Here is a 23,152-nt window from a genome sequence, read left to right on the forward strand (position 1 = left end):
AGAATTGTTTCTTTTTGCTCATGACACAGGAAATTGAGGATTAGCCTCAAAAGACACAAGTAGAACATTGTGAATACCTGCCTCAATCTCATTTTTCAGTTTAAGTGTAACCTTGAACTTGATTATACATTTTATGTGAACATGAGTCTTTTCAATTTTAAATGTATTTTTCTCTTCTCACTTCTAGACAGACATGGGTAAGACAGCTTTGCAACTTGAGAAAGATTTACCTAGAAAACCACCTTGCACTTTTTTATGTGATAAATAATTTTACTTTTTAATTTCTTACTGTTCTTTTACTTGAATTATTTTGTTTCTACTGCTCTTTACCATAATCTGTGTTCAGCTTTTAATTTGTCCAGGACTTGCCAGTATTTCAACTCGCTTTAATCTGGGTAATTACAACTAGCAAATAGATTGCAGAACATGATAACCTTTCTGGCCATTGGATGTTTTCTCTTTCACTGAAATCACTGACATTAAGTGATTTAATTTATCACATTAAGGGGTTAAGTGGTTCAGAAGGATGAGAACATGGGGGATTGCACCAACTGCAATGTCACCAAAGTAAATGGGGACACTGCCTGCTGGAAACCCATAACTCTCCTGCCATGGGACATACTCACAGCACTTCTGGTGGCAAGAATTTAGCAAATTCTTGCAAAATTCCAGGCACTGTTGCAATAAAATGTGGCTGGCACAGGGAGCAGAGGCCAGGAGCAGAGGCAAATAAAGAGGTCAAATCAGAACCTGTATTTGCAGTATTTTTAAAGCAGAATTATGGCTTGTTGTAAAATGAACAAATGTCTCAGGAACTTTGTATAAGCCACCAATCACTTATTGCACAGGTTAAACTAGGTTTTTTTTCTGCACAATTGGCCAGCAGAGCTAACAAAGCTGAATCTGCAGTTCTGAGACTCACAGGAGGAAATAAAACTCCTGTCTATTAAAAGGATACGACAGTATATGGAAGATACAAAGGGTCGTTAAATAAAGGTCTATCCAGCTGCATGCACCTTTATAGTGATATATTTTTAAGTCTGTTTAAATTACCAGACCTGAATTTTTCTAATCCAGTCATGAAGGACTCTGGTACAGTAAAGAAATTCGCTTTAAACATTGGTCACTGTAAAGATTTTCTTTCCTTAGTGAATGTTAAAAAAAAATGAATGAGAGGAATTGTGGCTCACAAGAGAAGGAGGAAAGCCATGAATAAAAGTCCACAGAAGCTTTGAGGTGCCACTACAAAGGCTGCAGCCTCTGCCTCAAGAACTATGGAAGCAATCAAGGTGGTGAAAAAGTGAATCTTGCTGCCAAATATAAATGGGGGAAGTAAAATCCTGCACATGCTTCTGTGCTGTTGCTATGGACTTAACCTTGCTGGGTACACAGCCTCTGGCTATGGGCTCTGCTGGGAGGCCAGGTGAGGGGAGCTTCAGGGAAAGCAGGAGTGCCTGCCTTGGTTTTCCTGTCATCCTTGGTTTGTGTTTCTGCTGCTGGCAAGGCTGATGCTGAAGGCTCTGTCGTTACCTGAGAGTTCCAAAGTGCGCTATTAAGATAACAAAGACATTCATTCCTGTGCACGGGGAGCTTGGTCTTAGTTGAGATCTGTCCCTTGATTCTTGTGTGTGTATGTGGGAAATTCTTTCTGCACCAGAGGGTTCTGCTTCCAGAGCAAACCTGGACAGGCCACAGCACGGAGAACTGGCAGGGTATGGCTATTAATACAACTTCTGATCAAAAGATTTGTATAGCTGAATTATCAAATAATATCCAAATTCAATACTGTGGCACTTTTTACAGCTGTAAGAAAAAAAAGAGAAAACCCCCCAAAAATAAAAGAAAGGTTTTTACCTCTTCAGTATTTCTTCTAATTTGGAACAAAGAAGCTGTTTACATCCAAATACCAAATACTTAAGTCATCCACAACAGGGAGATCTGCAATACTGTATTTTTGGAGGAGAATTAGAAGCAATTATAGCACCATCCCAAGATAAAAACCAGCCGACAAGGGTGTTTCAATTCTAGTCGTGGATGATAAACAGTGTGGAGGTGAAATGCAGCAGCTGCTGAGTGATAGAGATTGCTATCAGGATTAAACAGGAAGGCTGTGTTTTACAGGATCAAGAAAGATTAGCCATGTGTTGAATATGGGATTATGAAGTAATTAAATAAATGAAGACACATTTCTGACACAAATTCTACATGTAAGAAAGTAATTACTCACTTTATAGACAATGTTTCTGTAATTTATCATTCAGCTCTTTAACTGGCAAGCAGAGCAGCCTATTTCATACTCAGTGAAGTCAACAGTACTGAGGTCACCAAAGGACTGAGCCTGGTTCACTGTGCTAACAAGTGTGTTTTACAGGGGTGAACTAACTGCTCCTATAAATATATAACAGGTAGAACTCCTGCAAGTTTGGGGGGAAACAATGTTCTGCTGCTTTTTACCAAGCCAAGCCTAGGAATTCATGAGTTGAAGAATTGGTGAAGGGAGAATTGAGTTTGTTGGATCTCCAGTGGAATGAAGAAAGCAGTAATTAGTGCATCTCTGCACAACTGTCATGGTGCATAAAAGTCCTCCAGTATTTAGCAGGTAATAGGGTTTGTGCCTGGTGGTGCTGAAATGCAGTGGTGTCTGGGGTGAAACACGAGTCAAATGGAACTGTGTAAAGCTGAATGGCCACGGATTTCTGTAAGGTGACAGGGAAAATCTCTTAACCATCAGATTTAAAATGGTGAAAGATCTTTAATGTCTGTGCAGAAGAGACAAACTCTCTATTGTTAAAAGCCTTACAGAAAAGGCCCATACAGAGTAAACTGAGCAGTATCCCGTTAATCTAAGTAAGAAGGGAGGGAGCCTGTGTTGACCCTGCCAGGTGGAAGTTATACAAACCTTATCTCCCACAGAAATGAACAGTTTATAGGATGGTCTGTGCACAACAGAGAGAGATTTGAGAGGAATATGTGCCCTGGGCCACCTTCAGCAAAACAGTACAGTCCATTGTACAAAGGAGGGCAGAGCAAGGCTTTTAGGTAAGGATTTACATCCAAATCTGCAGGGCTTCAGTTTGGATTTCTTCTATTTGTTGCTTTTATTGGGTTATATTTTGCCCTCCTGCAGGCATGTACTTTTCATTAGATTCTATGTGCACCAAGGGGAGGATTCGATGCGGGGCACTTCTGTGCATGTGTTTGTTCTCTGCTGTTAAAATTAATAAAACTTCACTGTTTTTTTTAATCCCGTAGGATTTTATTGAGGTAACATCACATTTGAGAAGTGTATTTAAAATCAGATTTAGGAATAGATCTGTGTCCTGCATTCAGTGCTCAGATGCAGCAGTAAAAAAATAAATAAACGTGACCCTGTTCTGTATTACTTAAGAAATGCCTACTGTGTCTGTCAGAAAATGTGGAATTAACCTTGTTGACTGCTTTTTGGAGAGAAAAAGCATTATTTACAAGACATTTAATGAACCGTATTTGAAAAATATCACATGGAACAGTAGTCACAGCTGTATTGAAAATGACCATCAAAAGTGTATATCCTCATTTTAGGGCATCATATGATATATCAGGGGATGAGTTCCCTGATGTAGGAAAGCAGCCAGCCTCTCCCTCTCACCTCCTCCACTGAGAATGGAGAAGGTCTCCTCCTTTCAGCCCAGTTCCCAGACCAATGCAGTTCCCCTTGTACGTTCCTCCCCATTTTTAACAACAGGAGCTGTTCTCACTGCACCCTTCTGACCTCCCAGGCAGGGTGTGAGGTCATTCCCCAGCACAGGAGCAAAACCTTTTTACAGTGTGGGACGTGGTGGCCCAGGGAGGGAGCGCCTTCCCGAACAAACCTGGGATGACCTCTGAGCTTTGGAAATGTCACTGCTCCCGTAAATTGTAAAACCATTGACTCAAGACAGTCATCCCTTCCAGCTTATGAAAGCTGCGGTTTGATAGGATTTTATGTTTTTAAGGCCACTTTTATGTCTCTTCAGACTGCAGCGGTAGTGAAGACTTGACTGAGGATTTCTCCCAAGGGATCATCCCCAGACATGATCACAGGCACCCTCACCAGGTATCCTCAAAGAGGATTCTCCCCAAGATTCCTTACAGATCTTCTTCCCAGGATTGCTTAAAGCCCTCCTCTCCAGGTATCCTCACAGAGCATTCTCCCTAAGATTGCTAACAGATCTCCTTCCCAAGATTCCTTACAGATCTCCTTCTCAGGGTTGCTTACAGCTCTCCTCTCCAGGTATCCTCACAGTCACCCTTCCCCAGGTTTCACTGAATCACCGAATTGTTTGGATTGGAAGTGACCTCTGGAGATCACCCAGCCCAACTCCAATGCCGGGGCAGCAGGGTCACCTGGAGCAGGTGACACAGGACCGTGTCCAGATGGGTTTTTAATGTCTCCATACAGGGGCACTGCACGCCCTCCCTGGGCAGCCCGTTCCAAGCACCCTCCACCTGAAGTTCTTCTTCATGTTCAGGTGAAACTTGCGTTTAATCTATGGCCATTGCGCCTTGTCTTGTCTCTGGGCACCACCGAAAAGAATCCACCATCCGCCTCTTGCTTTGCGGTATTTAAACGCTGACTCTCTTGTTTGTGTTTAACGCCCCCCGCACCTCACGGGCCCCGCGGCCCGGCCCGGCCCTGCGGCGGCGCTGCCCGCGCTCCGCCCCTGCGCTGCAGCGTGCCCCGCGCCCGCCAGGGGGAGCCAGGCCGCGGCCGCGCCCGCCCCGCGCGCACCCGCAACGCGGACACGGCGGGCTCGGGACGCGCCACGGGCAGCGGCTCCGCGCGGGCTCCGACACACAGGCACACAGACAGACACACACACAGACAGACAGAGAGACAGACAGCGGCACCGCCACAGCACAGACACAGACACAGAGCGCAGCGGCACCGCGGCACCGCACGCAGCACAGCGGCACCGCGCCGGGCTCGGGCGCAGCGCGGCACCGGCAGCGGGAGGAGGACGAGCGGCGCACGGTGCTGGAGCCCGGCCGGCGGCACTGCCCGGAGGTAGGAGCTGCCTCTCCGCCCTGGCAGCCAAACTTCGCGGAGCCAGCGCTGGCTGCGCCCGCGGGGGGCTTGGCTGCGGTTCCGAACCGCTGCTGTCCCCTGGCTGCTCCCCGCCCGGCCCCAGCGGCCCGGTTTGTTTTTATTGTTGTTATTATTGTTGTTATTATTACTGTTGTTACTGATGCTGTTCCCCGCCCCTCCGGGCTGGGCCGGGGTTCGGCGGGTCTCGGCGGAGCCGGCAGCTCCGCAGGCAGAAGTTGGCGAGGGCCGTGAGGGGCGAGTGGCCCCGAGTTGGGTCCCCTCAGAAGTTGGGTGCCCGAGGAGCCGGGGCTGCCCCGCTGCCCCCGGCGCTCCTCGTTCCGCTCCTCTCGTTGCAGATGTCGGGGGTGCTGGTGATCGCTGCCTGGTGCTTCCTGCAAGTGGAGAGCCGGCATCCTGAGATCATCACGAGTAACAGCAATCATGGCAATTTCCTGGACAACGACAAATGGCTGAGCACCGTCTCGCAGTACGATAAAGACAAGTACTGGAACAAATTCCGGGATGTGAGTACTTGTCGCTTTACCGCATGTTTCTCGTTCCGTTGTTGACCGTAGCATCCTTCCAGGGGGCTGCTGGCTGCCGAGAGCTGTGGGAAGAAGAGAAATGCAGCTTGGGCAACCGGTTGCTGCCTGTGTGAAGGATGCTCAGGGCTGTTTGGGAGCTGGACACACAGTCGTGGCATTCTTGATTTACCCCATCGATTGGGGCAGCCTGGGCTCCGTGTCAGTCTTGCTGTTCTTATGGTCTTCGATTTTCCTCTGAGGAACTTTGAGTGAAGTTTCTTGTTCAGTGCTTACTGCTTAAGAGTCTGCTTAACTGAAAAATGATAGAATGGTGCGTGTGTAAGAAGGAATACTTACCAGTTCAAGCCACAAGGTGGTAAACAGCGAAGCTTTTTGTGCCTGCAGCTTTTGTGGAAAGGATTTTATTGTCAATTCTGCCTGTAGAGATCTTTGAGGCTGGTGTAGTGTTGAAGAAAGCAATGCTTTAGCTCTTTTTTTTTTTTTCCCTTTAGTCTGGAAAAAAAGGATATTTTCAAGATGTGTTATCTGTATAGAACAAATTAATTTCTTAAGCTCAGAATTAATTCTAGACTTCCCCTAGTTTGAATACAATCATGTATTAAGTCAATAACAGCAGAAAGGGAAATACAACTTTTTTAATAGAAGTAATATTTAAGTAGTTCCTCTTACTTCTGCTGTCTGTACACTGAAGAAGCTTTTTTGGAGCACACAGAAAACCCTGCTTCAGTCTGCCCAAGATTGTGTGATGGAAGCTTTACTGATTGTGTTGATCATGAGCACAGAGAGGTTAAATGTTCTTTATTTTCTGGGATTTGTGCACCGTTGCCACAGTGAGATTCTAGGAAAGGGAAGACTAGAGCTGGCTAGCAGTTCTGGTAGTGCCCTTCTTTAAGAATTTATTTATTTAGGAATCCTGATCTTTTATAGGATATTAACAAGTCAAACTTTTATGCTCTGCTTTTGTCTCTGCGATCCTAAAATTGGATCTGACTTTGCAAAGGGGAAGTCAAAGTATTGCAGTTAAATGTGGTGTGTCCCTGCTTAGCTTATTCTCCGTGTGTTTTTCTGTAGTTTTGGTCAACTCTGTGTGAGAAATGCTGCTCAGAATCTCAGCATAACAGAGTGTGGCCTTAGCAATGGTATCAATTAACAGCTGTCTTGGAGTGTGTCTTCACTTGCAGTCACTGATCACATCCGCCTGCTGGGACTGCTGAGTTCTCGTACAGAAAAAGGCATTCCACAGTAAAAATGGATTCTTAGATTTACCAGACTTCAAGGGAATCTTTGTAAATATCTGGTTTAGTCTTCTGGGGAACAGAGGTTGAGGATTTCACTTGTTAATTTCTACATCCCACTTGACGTGAGAATTGACTAGCATTTGAAAATGGTAAATTGAATGAAATTGACACATTAATCTGACAACACTTCTAAGTAGAGACAGATTTGTAGCAAGCAAGCTTTCAACAGTCTCCTTCCAAATGGTGGCCTCATGTTAATCACAAGGCTTAAAGGTTTTATTTAAATTGATGTAATTTTTGTTTTCTGCTTCCCTCTTTCTTTTCTCTTTAAAACTGGAGTCCTTGCAACTTCTTTTCTTGCCCCTTTTCCGAAGACACAGTCTCATGAGTCCAGAGAAACTATTCCTCTTCTTGTGGAAAATATTCATTAATACCTCTCATATTTTAAGATTTCACAGCTAAGAATGCTTTTTTAGACCTTCTGAAAATGCTAAAAAACCTCATAAGCCTCAGAACTCTTTAATGTAGGAAGAATCATTCTATGGAAAAGTAAAACCAACCTTAACCAGTGGTCTGCCAAGCAAAAGCAGTAATACAAAGTTAATGCAAAGCTTGGGTATCTTTCCATCTGTCCATCTTAATGGTTCTATTGTATTACTTCAAAACTAGCATTTTACATATGATTATTCATGAAACCTTTTATGGAGCAAATTAACAGAGACTAGTAATCATCTCTTACTAAGCCTTTTCCAAAAAAAAAACATAAAAGGCTTACATATGTAATAATTAAGCTCTTAATTACTTGTCTTCAACCAGATTGATTTACTGGATCATAATATTCCATCAGAGCTTCTGTGCCCACAGGTGAAGACATGCATAGGTAGAGTTGCTGCCAGCATAGCAGTACAACAATGACAGCACAATTCTTGCATGAAGAAATGTGGTTAGAAGAAATCTGGTCCTTACTTAATGGCTGTGCTGTTGGGGGTAGTTTTTAAAAATATTTATTAAAACATTTCTTAAAAGGCTGCCCAATGAGATGCATCATAAGAGTATTAGTTGCTGTGGATGGACTAGACCAGCATTTTGTGGATATGTGTTATTTCTAGGAAAATTATCTTCCTTCTTCCCCTCTTTGCCAAACTAATAAACGAATTTTATAGACATCATGTCTACATGAGGTTCTCAGTGTAGGCTTTGCACAGGAGGCTGGAGTGCAGAAATGGTGTTGCTGTTAAACTTTCTGGGATCTGACACTGCAGTCACTCCAGGGCAGAAGCCTTGTACCTCGTAAATCAGCAGAGGCAAGGTTGCAGTAATTAGCACAATTACCCTTAGCTGCTCTCTGAAATTTATGTCATGTTACATAAACATATTTGCACAAATATTTACATGAATGTGCCCTTCTGGATGGTGAGGAAAAACACTGAAGGTGTGGAGCTGAGATTTGATGCTTGAAGCTCTCAGTGGGTGTGGCCACTTTATGTGCATCAGCAGAAACATCTGCACACACAGATGTGCATATAAATCTGTCATAATGTTGCAGTACTGGGAGGGTTGTTTACCCAGATGATGTGAATTGAATATAAAATTTTAAATTAAGCATTTCTCAACATTTTCAGTTATTTTCAAAATTAATTGGTTGGTCAGCCTTATTGAGCTATGGGCCAATATGGCCTAATTTGAGGAGAAATTATTGATTGATTTTTTTTTTTTTTGTGTGTGACCCATATTTCTTTTGGGCAAAGGCAGAATGGTAGTTGCACTTATTGTCTCAGCAGTCACTACTTTTGTGTGAAAAGAAGGCACAGAAGTACACCTAATTTGAAATCTGCATTACAGCTACAGAATCATGTTAAGTTTTTAAATGTGACTGAATTCAATAGTGTGAAATGTGTCATCATTTTCCAAAGGCCTCAAGGGATGTGTCTAAAACAATAGTTTACAACACAATCTTTTCATGTGATTTGAACACAATTTCTTGGTTAAGTTCTCCATTAAAAAAAAACAAAACAGCTTTGTGAGACCAGTGTGACTGATCTGTTGTGAAACATTTGCTGTTGAAAATCTTCTATATTTTACATCTTCCCAGCATCAATAACAGTGTAATGTCTGTGGGATTAATAAGTTTTCAGTGCAATCTAAACTTGCTACTCCAGTCTGTCTTTCACCCCTTTTTCCTTGTCTGCCATGGACTTTGTGTGATACATGACAAAATCTTAAGTTTCATTTTACAGCTGGGGATAATAGTATTTTTCTTCCTCACAACTATATGTTTAAGCTGTAAATAAGAAAGGACAGAGCTCAGAATCTGTGGTAATATGGAATTTATTATTCACCTAATCCATATATTGAATGTGGCTTGGTACATACTTAAGTAACTGACTAGTAAGTTTCTTAAAAATAAGAAGTAAATCAATGTAATTATTACTGGAAAAAGAAAAAAGTAAGCAAGATGCACTCTCTGGGGAGGACCTCCAGCTATTTCCCTTGTGCAGATCTGAGGCTTGGAAAAGCAGACATGAGGATTATGAAAGTCAAATTAGACCTTCTGATACCAAGAACCCAAATATGAAGGCCTCAATCTTTTGATCAAACCTGTGGAGAGGGATCCTTTGGCTTGAGAGGAGCTTCAGAATAGATTTGGTTGCTGAATGAATTCTTCCAAGCCCTGGGATGTAAGAATATTCCCTTATTGTTATGGAATAAACATACATGTTGTTGTAACAGGTCACACTGCAGCATCTCATTGTGCTCATAGAGGCTTGGCACAGAAGGCACAGAATAAATGTCATTTTAGTGTTAGATCTGTCTTTAATCAAAATTATGCGAACAGACTAATTCTATTACTTCTGCTTGGAGTTATGTCTATTACATTATTAATGCTTATATATAAAAAGGTAATGAGTTCAACTAGCCATGGATTAAACTGCAAAAAGGAAGAAAAAAGTTAAATGAACTAAGAGGATCTAGTATAAACCCCACAAGGAATTTCTATGAAGTTGAAAGCTAAGAATCTTGGCATGAACTCTGGTTTCAGTGCATGTTTATGCATGGCAGGCTGCCAGACCACGTTCTGAACATGAACTAAGCTGTTTCTCTAAATTTTATTGCTTACAGAGTTTCAGTTCAGGCTATCATGTTAAAACCTCCATGTGTTTTATGCCTGGAGATGCTTTGAGACTGTGCAAGCCTAAGAAGCAAGGAATGAAATGTCATCATCTGTGTGTACACGTTGCTCAGACTTGCTGGGGATAAATAGTTACACATAACTATTCCTGCTGAGGATGGCTATCAACAGGTTAGATAGATATTAGACTTCTGACACAAACCACTGAAGGGACAATTTTGTCAGGTATTAATGTACATCACCTTTCTGAGCCTGCAAATTCCTCCTCACATCTGATCAGAAGTGCAGTGTTAGGGGACAAAACAAATACAGGATTAGGAACTGGGGGATTTGTATTGTTCCAGCTTTGCCACTGATTTTTGTCATTTGGGCTGGCTCTTCACACTTCTTCACTGCGTTTCCACTTGTTGGCTCTTACCATTTTCTGATTTTTTTAGCCCCAAATTAGAAGTGTGGTAGTGAAACTTGATAGCAGGGAGTTGGAGAACATGACCAGTACTGAGAAGGGTTGGAATACCAAGCAGGCAGAATTGGAAGACCTTGGGAACTCAGGTAATAGAAATGAAATGAAATTTAAAAGTACAAAGTGGAAGGTCATGGAATTGAGAGCTAACACAAATTTATTCTGGGTCCTGGCAGCTCAGCTTGAAATAGATGAGAGGGAAAGCCTGTGTACTTTCATTGATTTGCAGAGTTATTCTAAGTTGCAAAAGTAATGCTACTCTGAGGAGAGCAAATATATTGTAGGAATGCAGAAAATGAAAGATTTCTGCTTCTATTGAAGACATAAAAATGTACAATGTATAGAAGGGACCACTTAATTATGAATATTGTGAGCTCTTCTGATCAGTAAAATTAATGAAAGATTTTTATGGAGTTGTTGATCCAAAGGCCTTCCAGCATCATAGGAGAAAAGACCCTGTTTTGAAATAATATAATACATTCATTTACTCAAACAAAAGTCATTACAAAGAAGTTTATTTTCTTCAGAATGTTTATTGAGAAAAAGACACAAAATCCAGCATTGTGTCAAGATTCTAAAGGTCTTGGATTTTTAGATCATGAGATTTAAAGCCCCTCGCTGGATGTTGGCTTGCTCCTTATCCATGTAGTGTGGTGGAATCTTATCTATGATGCCCAAATATCTCCTGCTCTGGTGGGATTTTTGAGATAAGAGGTCATTTCTGTAGACTGGGTTCTTTCTGCTGTTCCTTCCCTGCAAACACCTGCCTTCAATGGGTCTCACTACCAGATTTGATATTGCATTTTCTATTTTTTTTAATATTTTATTTAGGTCTACAGGAAGAATTAAGTATTTTTCTGCTGATAACTTGATCAACAGAACATATCTTTTTTTCTTTTTTACCTCAAATATAAGCACAAGTGTTTCTGTGAAGCAGTTATTGGTACATTCAATACATACATTCCTGGAGAATCCATTCAGGTCCTGCTAATTATTTGTAGTGAATTTAGTCATAAGGAAGGTTACAGTACTCTTGAAGAATATTTCCTGGCTGGGTAATGGATGTACCAAGTGGCTGGATTGTGACAGGGCACAGGTACCTCAGGCTGGCTTCCCAGGAGATTGTCATTGCAAGCCCACCTTGAGATTTAATTGAAGGTGAAGACTGTGTGTGTGTGTATTCCAGTGGATCTGCAGTACAACAGAGTTGAAATGTGATTTATAAGTCTACCCAGGCACTTCTAGCATAGGTTCTCTTGGAGCAATTCTTACTCAACAGGGGGACAAGGCTGGAATATAAATGTGATCAAAAAGTACAGCTGAGATGTACTTGCATGAAATTTAAAAGAATAGGAAAACATGAAACTGAATCTGTGCAAGTGTAATGCATAATCAGCTTCTTACAACAGAGGAGATATGCTTTTTCAAAAAGCCCTTCTCTAACTTGACACTTTCCTTTTGCAGTGGACAAGGGGAAAAATAATGGCATTTATGTCAGAATAATTAACTTAAGGAAGGTACAGAGAGCCAGCTTTTTCTAATTAACTGACATTTATCCAGCTTCCCTAGGAATTACCTAAGACTCTAAAGTTAAGTAGGTCAGTACAAAACTAGGGTGTTAGTTTCTGTATTATGTTTCAAATTATAACTTTAATAGTTTCCTCACTGACAGAAGGGTTCTGCAGACTGCAGTCACAAATCATATCCCTACCATGAAATTCTGTGCTTTTAACGTTTTCTCCAACATGTTTTATGCATTTTTAGAGTAACCATTCTTGTATTATATTGCTTGCCCCTGTCCTGTCCTCACCCCCACCTCCTGGTGGATTTCTTTTCTACAGGGGCTTGTTTTATTCCAAATTCAAAATGTAATTTTGTCAGATTCCTGAGAAATTCACAAAAGGGAAAAAGGAAAAAATGCCACAAAAATGAGCCATGTCTCAGTGTAATATCAAATGGGTGGATTGAAAATCATTATAGGAGGCTGAGTTCTGATGGCTAAGTTAGTGTAAGAGCTGCTATCAAGCTCAGGTGTCTGTGGGTAAATGATACTACTTTTATTTTAGATAAATTGTCCAGGGTTAGGGTCCAGAAAAAAAAGTCCATTATTCTCAAGGGCCAAAAGGGTATTTATGATACCCTGTTTTGACCATCAAGGATACTGTCACCTCTTTTTTGGGGGGGTAGGGGAGATAAGGGGATGGGATGGGGTTTCTCATAAATTTTAACTATTTGCTTTATACTTATAATTTTAACCATGAGGCTAGAGATATGGAATTCCAGTCAGTGTGTCTTTATTGTGTGTGTGTTTTGAGGGTAAAATGCAAGCCTGTCTGAATTTAGGGTGGAGCAGCTGAGCTGCTTTTACAAGAAGTAGGATTTCATGAGGAAAGTGGAGCTCAAATATTACATCTTGGGTGTGAAAACCTATTTCTTTTAGATAACATCTGCTTATGCAAGGACAGTATGATTATTCCTTTCCTTATGTAACCAAAACTGAGATTTGTCCAAAGGAGCTGTAGTGAACCCTTGGTTATGTTGAAGCTAGTTGTCAAAAATTGCCAAATTGTCAAAGATTTTAGTGAAGCTTGAGTTTGATTCTTGTATTGCTTATCTTCCTGTTCTCTTGGACAAAGATCCACAGTACATAACAGACCAGTTAGATTAAACAGTTCTCTTTGCCTTTTGGAGGACATTGTGGAATTGGAAAAGCCTGAAAGATCAGGTGTCTGGCTGGTAAATAGAAGAAGCTCCCTCAAAGTCCCTGGAAGAATCAAACTATCTGAAAATCAAAGATCTGTAGTCTACAAAGTACACATTTTATAGATTTCAACCAAAACAACAAAGCAGAATTGACACAGAGTAAAATTAAGGTGGTGCTGCTGCCTCCAGTGTGATTTTCTGTACTTCCACCACTTAACTCTTCCAGCTTTAGAAAGGGACTTGTTGCTGTGGAGTTACCAAGTGCTAACTCTGAGTAAGCAGTCTGTTATCAGCTAGATAACTCCAGCAGTTATCTTTGGGGGATTTGCTGTAGCAGGTTGGCAGTGAAAATTGAATTACATGTTTGGACTGAGCAGCTAATGTCTAATGACTTTCAAGGCTAAGATATGATTCAAAATTCAGTTTACAGATAAATTGCTAAGCTACTCAATAGTGGCTTTGGCAGGGAGTAGATTGGTCTTTATCTGTCACTTCTGTGACTTGGCTTGTAGTCCTGGGTAACAGAAAATCATTCTCATTAAATAGGTACATGGGGACTTCAATTAATTCTGTGATCTTAGCTGTCCTCTTAATGAACTTTGTGTCATAAATTTACTTCACTGATTGCTTTCTCCCAGGTAGATAGAAAAATAGTTTATTAAAATTTACTGTCAGAGTAACTCTTTTCAGATTAGTTTTTGAAAAAGGTTTCAATGTATCACGGCTTACAGTTGAGTTCTGACTAGCACAGGGATTGACAGAGGTAAGTGATACTTGTCTGTCTCTGCGGGTTGCTTTGAAATTGTCTAATCAGGAAATTCAGCAGTGTACACAATTTCATTTGAAATTGCACAGCATAAATTTTGTGTGGTTTTTAGCTTGGACATCAGTCTTCATCCTTCTTTCCCTGCATTCCGTTGTCCCTTCAGAAGTTTATTCCAGCACTGTCTTCTAGTGTTGTGTACTATCTTCTAGTGTTTGGCCCTTCTGGCTTTCTCTTCAAGTGGCAGCAGTTAGAGAACTTGAACCTGGACAAAAGATTGAGGTAGAAAGGGAAAAGTAGCTGCAGTCATTGGAACTCAGTAGGGGGGATGCTTAAATGTTAGAGAATGGTAGAGAGGCTGAAAATTATACTTGTATGATTAAGAAGAAATTAGGCTAAGTTGTTTCTTCAAGGGAGTAGAAAACATTGCTTGTAGAATAGTGTTTCTGTGTGTACTAGGGGTGTTGAAGTTCTTGGCAGAATTTGATTACAACTGGTAAATATTTATAAAAATAATTTTGAGAGAATTCAGAATTCCCTGGCATTTCTTGGTGAATAACAACAGTGTTGCACTTTGAACACTTTATTTCTAGAACAGCTCTGTCAGTCCTTCTGTCTGTGTACGTGTGCCAGTGCCCGCTCTGCTGCCGGAGCAGAGTGCAGCTCTGCCTCTTGCAGGGTTTGCCGAGGGTCCAGCAGAGGCAGCCAGGGCTGGAGCCGCTCAGAGCCCGGCCGTGCCTGTCCAGGCCTGGAGCATCTCAATGAACCGGCCGTGCCTGTCCAGGCCTGGAGCATCTCCGAGGCCCGGCCGTGCTGCCCGGAGCTGTCCGGTACTGGAGCAGCTCAATGAACAGGCTGTGCTGTCTGGTGCTGGAGCAGCTCAATGAGCTGGCTGTGCTGCCCGGAGCTGTCTGGTGCTGGAGCATCTCAATGAACAGGCCGTGCTGCCCGGAGCTGTCTGGTGCTGGAGCAGCTCAATGAGCTGGCTGTGCTGCCCGGAGCTGTCCAGTGCTGGAGCCGCTCAGAGGACCAAGCTGGGCAGTGCGAGTTGAGGACCCTTCCTCTCACTTGAAAATCCTGAATCTTTTTGTGTCATCCCGTACTACATGGGAAAGCACTTTTCTGACATGGTTAAGCACGTGGGGATGTATTCTAGATTAGACAGATGTGAAAGCAGAGGATAAAGCTGGTTCAGAGTTATCCATCAAGCTAATGCCAGATATAACAACAATATTTATGTTGTGCAAGTCCCAGGACAGTGCTCTTCTGCAGAGCGATGAACTGTGCTGGAATACAGAAAGACAAAGCTTAACAGGTCTGTGTGGATATATGTGCCACTATCTGATAGCAGTGTTAATTTGCCCAGATTCATTTCTTGTTTGATAACATTAACTTCACTCAAGGTATATAAGGGATAAATTTTGTTCCCTTTTTTTTTAAAAGTAAAGTCAGGGTAAGCAATCTTTTATGTTAGCTAAATGTTGTTTATTATTTATTTAACACTAGGTGAATAGCATATTGGAGAGGGACTAGGTATTTCCTGTTAAAGCAGAGGTATTAGGCAGAGTGGATTTCCTGTGTTTACCTAATTTTTATATTAAACTACATCTAGTGAAACTCTTGAGGCTCAGGTCTTTTACATCTACTGATCTTTTTAAAACTTGTCTAAAAAAACCCCTGTTTTAATAAAAGTACACTGGAGTGCTGCATTCAGTGGGGATATCTATAAACACATGATAATCAGTGGTTTAAATACAGAATTGTCTGCAGTATTCCTTAAGCATAACCATGAATCTCTACATTATGGTTCACTCAGGACAGCAGCATCCAAAAGGAAATTATGCCACATTTAATTAGAATAAATATAAACTGCTAAAATGCTGCATACTGTCAGTTATGTGTAGAACTGCAGTTATGCAGCATGAAGGAAGCTGGTAAACCAGATATATTTGCTCATAAGGAAGGATATGGTGATTCACATCAGTGACCACAGATTTATTAGTCTCTTCATGCTTATATAACAAAGTTAAGTTTAATATAACAAGACACTTAAGGGTTTGTTTTCATTGGAATGTGAGGCAAGATGGACTGAAATGAGGATTCTTCTGTGACACAAATGTCTGGTTTTATATTTAGTCTCCTTTTTATAAAGCCTTTGTCTCTTCTGATGAAGTGCTTTCTTTCTTATGCATGTGTCTTATCTTAATAAGTTAAAAAGCTCAGCAGAGCAAAGGTTTTGTGACTTGTAATGAACTTATAACCTGAGATGAAATGTAATCCTTTTCCCCTGGAGACAGTGCTGTTGCAGATTGTGAGCAAGCATTTCCTATCCGTGTGCACTGCCTGCAAAAGAGAAAAGAAGACTGAACACGAGTACAAGGAACTTTAATGGATATAGATCAACAATTTTTGAGCATTCACAAAAAGCTACTATAAACAAATTTAGAACCGTGATAAAATATATTGAAACTTCCCCTTGTAAAGTAACATATGGCATCACAAATAGTCCTATCTCAGTATGTAAAGGAAAAAGAAATCCAAACAACTTCTTATGGGCCATATTTTGCTATCAGTATTTTTTAAAGTAACTTCACAACCTTAGCATCAGTTTCTGTTGAGATACTGCATCCACACTTTAATGGCAGACTATGTCCCTGTGTAATCAAGAACGAGCAATATTCTATTACAGCAGGGCAATGCACAAATACAGACAGATGTGGCATGTGCTGCAGTTTCCATTAGCAAAAAAAGAAGCTGCAAATAGGAAGCAATTTTGAAACCTGCCACCATAATTGCAAACCCATTACTGATCTATCAGGGATGGTGCAGCTGATGTGTTCCCTCCAGAATGACACAAAGTTGTCTATAAAATCTGAACTCACTAAGGAGAGATGTGGATATAAAATAAGATGCCATAAGATCCTTAAGGCATGGCTGATTTTAAAGCTGAAGCTCTCTGAAATTAGGAATTACTGAAACAGCGATGATGGAATAAATGTGTTTTTTTCAGTTATTTCTATAAGTACAAGGAAATAAATAAAATAAAAAAATAAAAAAAAAGAAACCAAACAAAAGGCCTCCTAATACAAGAAAAAAATCCCAAAGTCTCAAAGCATACAATCTGTGTCAGAGGCAAATGAATGCTGCATGATTTAGTGGATCCAGAGAGAGGAGTCATGACTGAAATGGAGACATGGTCCATTAGGTGAGAAACCATGTCTGGAACAATCTTTACTAAAGCCCAGTGATTTCTCCTCATGGAAAATAATTGGCAGAAAGTGGAAATGAGAACATGACATGTATCTGTATGTATAGCAGGTAATGAATCTATAAACACAGAGAGAATGGGAAAAAGGTAGATGAGGAAAACCATGTTTCACTTCATTCCAAGGAATTCCAAAATGACACTTTGATGATGGTGTTAGGGTTAGAGGGAGAGGAGAACAGGAGGGATTAAGGAAGGATGCAGCTGAGAATTGTTTACCTATTGAGCAGCATCCTGGTGACCCTGACTTAGGCAGCAAAGAGTTCTTGTGAGCAAAGCTGCTGGCAAGCCCCATTTCAGATGTGTGTGTGATTCTGCACAGTTTTAAGCTTGTCTCGATGACTGTACACAATACATTTTGGACTCTGAGTAATCACCAATGGCTGATTGCCAGATGAGGAGCTCTGAACATCTGCCTTTCTGTGGTCTTCCTGCTGTGGGACGTGTGTGGTGGGTGGTATTGCTTTTCATTTGAGATGAACAATGAAGATGCATGGCAGAAAGAATATATGCACTTTAATCACTTTTTTTTCCTTGCAATGTAGTTGTGGGTATTTGTAGCATTCATAATTAGCCGAGGAACAGATGGTAAAAGCTTGGTTTAAAACAGAGCATCCATTGAGTGATCATGTGCTGCTGCAAGCTTATTTTGGAAGAAGTTTGCTCTGTTAGATGATGCTCCAATACAGTGGTGCAGGAGTAAAGTAGGAAGATAATTTCTAACAGTTGGTGTAATTTAGTGTGTAGGACATGGAAAACATTTAAACTTATAAAATATCTCCTGGATGGTCATGTCCTGTGCTTCAAAAGGATAATTTCAACCTTTACTGTTCTGCAAACCTGAAATCTGTTATGTGTGAATTTATGTGTAGGGGAAGTACAGCAAAACGTCCCTAAGATCTCCCCCTTTCCCTGTCCTATATCTGCACAGCAGGGAACAATTTAGTTGTTCTGTGCTCAAATTCCAGTAACTTTTGTACTGTACCTTAATCAAAAAACACCCCCAACAAAACAAATCAAAAAACCCTGGATATATATTTCACTTGTGTGCTTCCAACATGAACATGGTGCTGCAATTTTTCAAAGCTGGAAAACATGAGAAAATTTTGTCAGCATTTCACCATGACACTTGTTTCACTTAGAAAGCCAGAGGGCAAAACAAAGTGGTTTCTTTTGGTCCATGTAATCTTTCTAGAAGGCAGTGGTAGCCCGGCAGGCACAATCACTGAGATATGTATGAGGTAATGTTGGAAATGATGAGATTCTGGATGTAAAGGCTGATTGATTAGTTGCGTGATTCCATGTTCTAAATTCAAAACTTAGAAATATTTGATTTTAAGGAGAGGTAGGAGCAAGGAGAAGCTTGCTGAAGAGAAAAATAAGTTAAATCTGTTTTTCATTGATAAAGTAGAAATATGGGATTCTCCATCCCAAAGGAGCTGAATGGATTATTGCAACCATCCAATCTAGTCGAGATCACATTTTCTTTTTTGCTTTTATCTTTTCTTAAAAAAAGATAAATGAACCCATGTTGAGATATTTATCTCTATGAGATGACCTGTATCTACCTTCAAGTCACAATGAACTGGATATTCTCTTTCTCTGTGAAACTGTATCACTCTTTCTCCCTGGAGACTCTATGGATGCAGATAAAAATATTTCTGTGAGAACAGTAGTGCCATTCCCTCTATGTATGTAATATTTTGGAGAATATCTGTAATAGCCAATGAAATGATCTTTGATAGCTCCTGTTTTTCTCCAGATGCTGAGCTGTAAATTTAAATATCTTTTGAGCTGTGTTTTCTTTTTCTTTTGTGAACTCCCTATATCTCCTCACAGAAAATAGTTCACAGAATATGGTAGTTTTGTGTTTGTCTATAGATGATTGTGCAAAAGCTGAGAGTTCACTGGGGCCTCTCATCTTTCCAAGTACTGCTGACCAGTATAAATTTTATAATACAAATAATTAATCTTTATCTCCAATTGACGTGGTCAGTAGTAGAACTGAATTAAAACAACCATGTCAATATGGGGTCTTTTTGTGTTGAAAATCTCTCTGCCTTCTCAGTGTTCTGCTCTTGTTAAGAGTAGTTTGCTCAGACTATAGACAAATTTCAGCTAAGTTTATTGAAAGAGCAGCACTGTCACAGGATTTGACTGTTCCTGGGACTCTCTTTTCTTCTGCACATCCCATAAAACCAATTCAGGTTCAGAAATAGCTTTTTCTAAGTTAGCTGAAGTATTTTCTCTTTAGGGATTACCAAAATAGTCACAACATCTTAGCATTCAGTTACAAGAGCTACAAAAGCAATATAATTTCAGTTGCCCCGTAGCAGAATTAAGCCCAACCTGTTTGTAACTTTAGTCAGAAATGGTTCTTTCACCAAGAATTTCCAGAATCTATTGGCTTATTACAGCCACTTGAGCCAACAGGCCCATGAGTTGTAGGAACTTTGCCCAGAAGAGTTCTGCTTTCTCCCTTGTTTTTGAAGCTTTCAGTGGATTTTTTAAGATGCCATTCCTCATAGTGATTGCTGAACCACCAGCTCAATGGCTCTTAGTTGCATGTTCATAGCTTCAGAAGATGCTTAATTGCTGAAAGTATAGAATAGATAAAATGCCATATCCATCACCCAGGGTCTGAAGTGACTGCAGCTGTGCTGCTCCAAACTCCAGCTGCCTTCAGGAGCTGAGGAATTACATGGTGTTCCCCATAATGACAGGGCTTACAGCTACCTGCTGGGCTGGGAATTGTTCCTCACAGCTCAGACTGGAACTTGCACTAACATGACTGTGCAAAAAGCTGAGGAGGAAATTCAGGCCACCTAATCCCCTCCCCTAGCGCCACCAGCAGCTACAGCAGTACTTAGGGCTGTGAGTTGAGTGGATGGTTTGAGAAGGTGGGGGGGATGTACCTCAGGAATGTACAGAGAGTGGGAGAAGACTTTTGTTTTGAAAAAGATCATTAAGTGACTGCTCAGCAACACAACATGAAAAATGTGCTTGGTATGGTGAAAATCTGCGAAATCCAACAACAGGGAGTAAACATCTTGTTAACAACTGGGAGGAGTGACAGGAGGGAAAACACAAAAGGAATTTCATAAAACAAATTTTAATTTGCTGCCTATGGAGTGTTTCTTTCTGGGGAAAGGCAGAATGCAAGTTGTTGCTCACTTTTGTCCAAAACACTGTTTATAGAGTGAATTCCTGATTTGGGGGCACTCCTGCCTTTCTGAACTTTCTAACAAGTGCAGTGTTAAATCAAGCCATGGAAGATTTGCACCCTGCTGTGATCATGCAGCTCCTTCTCCTCCCTCCTCCTTTCCATATGTCAGCAGCCGTGCTCAGCCTTTGCCTGCCCACCCTTCCTGAGCACTGCAAATCCTTTTTGCTGGGCCTGTACACAGAGCCCACAGAGGGAGGAGATGGTTGGTGACTTCCTTTGTATTCCTGCATTGAACACAGCAACTACCCCTCCATGTCTTCCAGTTCATCACTCCTTGTAAATCTGACACTGATTTCACTTCTGTGCTTAGTTAAGAGCACTTCTTTTATCCTTTGCTTTCACAGTACACAAATAGCAAATGCTGGAACGCTGTGGGAATAGCTCCTCCTTCATTTCAGCCTCATCACTTCTGTTACATAAATGGTTTTATTTTTATTTTCAGCTTCCACTTTCTGAAAAGCAAAGCAACATATATGGATTTTTAATCTCTACAGTCTTGTTTTTACCCTACTGAATAGGAGAAAAATAAGTCTGTTTTTCAGAGATAGACCTTGGATCATGCTTCACATTTTCATGACAAATTCCCAAAAGTGAAGCAGTAGGAGCTGTCACTGTAATTTGGAAAATAAAAACAATAAGAAAATGCCAAACTAAAAGTCATGTCCAACCTCACTTTACAAATGAAATGACAAACTACCAGCCAGAGTTAAAAAGAATATCCAATATCCACAGGCTCTGCTTTTATCCCTGTAGCACTGGCAGGGCTCCTAGATTGGTGCCTGGGAGAGTGTTGATAATTGGCCAGGGTAGGGCTGCCCATAAGTGGGAGAGGCCACTCAATCATTTGGCACTTGTGGCAATTTTATGCCAAGAGAGCCCTGAGATTTCTGTGAGTCTGCAGCAAGCAGGATGACTGCTCTGAAAGAGGAATCCTAATGTGCTTGAGATCTCTGTGGAAGGGATCCACTAGCATTTTGAGATGTTCTGGCACCATGAAGCACTGATGTCCCTATTACTGAGATTCTGAGGGCAAAAAAGGCTGAGTTTAAGAAAAAATTAAAAATCACCCAACCCAGATTAAAACTGTCTCTGGCAGTTTGTTTGTATGAAAATTGTTCACACACTTATTTACAATTACACAAAGTATTGTTTAAGATTCACAGTTTTATGCCTAAATACAAACCTGTTTAGATACGTTTTACTGTTTATTCTCAGAGAAAAATCTGAAGCATTTTCTGCCAAACCTGTATGCACATTTTATAAAGAAGTCATCTATAGAATGAATTTACCTTGTTTTATAAGAGCTTCTTTGTCAACAAAGATATATTCATAAGCAAAGAGGCAGCTTTCTACTGTTCTCCTTGCTATCAACTAGAGTAGAAATGTTCTGTGATTCTATGATGTTGTTATAGTTCTGTTCAGAAATAGCTGATATTCCATCTGCTCTTCTGCTGTATTTTGCAGTGAGTTAAGCTGTGTAGGATTCCCTTAAAACATGTTGAACTCTCCCATGGAAATAATAGACTGTGATAACAGAGGCCAAACTTTCATGATTTCTGGAGTTATGAATTTTAATGTGATACTAGAGCTGAAAAGAGTCTTTGAGAAAGAAAAAAATGATGTTTCCTTATCTCCATTTTGAAGTGTCGTGTAGAGAAAGTAAAAATAATTAAGTGCCCTTCATTTTTTCCTTCTGGTGACCAGTTTTCTGACTTTTATCCATTTGGTGACTATTTTAGCCTCAGGCTAAGTCCCTGAAAACCAGATAGAATATCTTCCTGCCTCACACAAGGTTAAGTCAGTATTTCTGAAAGGGCTGTTACTAGTATAGATTATCCTTCAGGCAGTGCTCTCTCCCTTTGGAAACTCTGCACTGACATTTAAAATCCTGTATTTGACATATTCATCAACAATATAGGGATAGGTGATGTGCTTCCTGAAAGAGATTTAGTTATAAAATATTTTGGTTCATGTCTTGGATAAAGAGATCTTAGTAGAATTAAAGCATCTCAGATTTTCAAAATAGGTTCTTTCTGTTCTTTAAGGCTTCCTGCTTTGTCTCCAGGTTCCCACGAACCCTCCTACTCTTATTTATCTCTGAAGTTGATTTTAAGCAAGAACTCAGCTCTCAAGGAAAGAAAACATTTTAATGGGTTTCTCATAATAATCTTGCTAGTAAGGCATGCTTAAAAATAAACTGCTTCTCTCCTTCCCTCCCTTCTGGAGTGATCTGAGAGGACAACAGCCAAATCATCTGCCTGAGTCATGCAAACTGCTGTCATTGTTTGATGTAAAGATGAACTAAAAAGCTGTCATTTGCTTGAGAATATTTTTATACTTGACTCACTTAGCTAGTGAAGGGGAGAATTTTTGTTAGTTTTGTTTTTTAATCTTTTTGCCTCCTTTTACATGGAAAATTACAATGAAGCCGTTTGTAATAACTATAAACTCTGCTACTAAAAGAGCCTTACAGAAATCTTCCACCTCAGAGCATCTGTCAGTCTGAAAGTGTGGCTTTTTTAAAGTTGTACCCAAGCTCTGCGAGGCCCTGTGCAAACAGACCCTTCTTTCAAAGGGTTTGTGCAAACACCTTCTGCCCAGCTGGGTGCTGCCTGAGATGATTCACTCATCTCTGGACTGTCCATGCTCTACCCCTGATGTTGATTCTCAGGTTCATGTGGTTTTGCTTTTGCTTTCACTTTCCCACCTCCATCTCTCATTCTCTCTTGGTTTATCTTGCTCTATCTCTTGTAGTTGACTCTGTAGCACCTT

The 23,152-nt window shown here is 40.7% G+C and overlaps 1 protein-coding gene across 1 annotated transcript in view; it reads left to right on the top strand.

Annotated features, from left to right (window-relative positions):
* Positions 1 to 4,822: 4,822 nt before the first annotated feature.
* SPOCK1 (SPARC (osteonectin), cwcv and kazal like domains proteoglycan 1) overlaps positions 4,823 to 23,152 on the top strand; it is a 264,357-nt gene continuing 246,027 nt past the window's right edge. Inside the window, exons 1-2 of the mRNA XM_058815131.1 lie at positions 4,823 to 5,026; positions 5,404 to 5,571. Coding sequence (XP_058671114.1) covers positions 5,404 to 5,571 — 168 coding nt within the window. The 5' untranslated portion in view covers positions 4,823 to 5,026. The remainder of the gene's footprint in view (positions 5,027 to 5,403; positions 5,572 to 23,152) is intronic.

The sequence above is a fragment of the Ammospiza caudacuta genome, chromosome 16 (genome assembly GCF_027887145.1).
Source record: "Ammospiza caudacuta isolate bAmmCau1 chromosome 16, bAmmCau1.pri, whole genome shotgun sequence".
Taxonomy (NCBI): Eukaryota; Metazoa; Chordata; class Aves; order Passeriformes; family Passerellidae; genus Ammospiza; species Ammospiza caudacuta.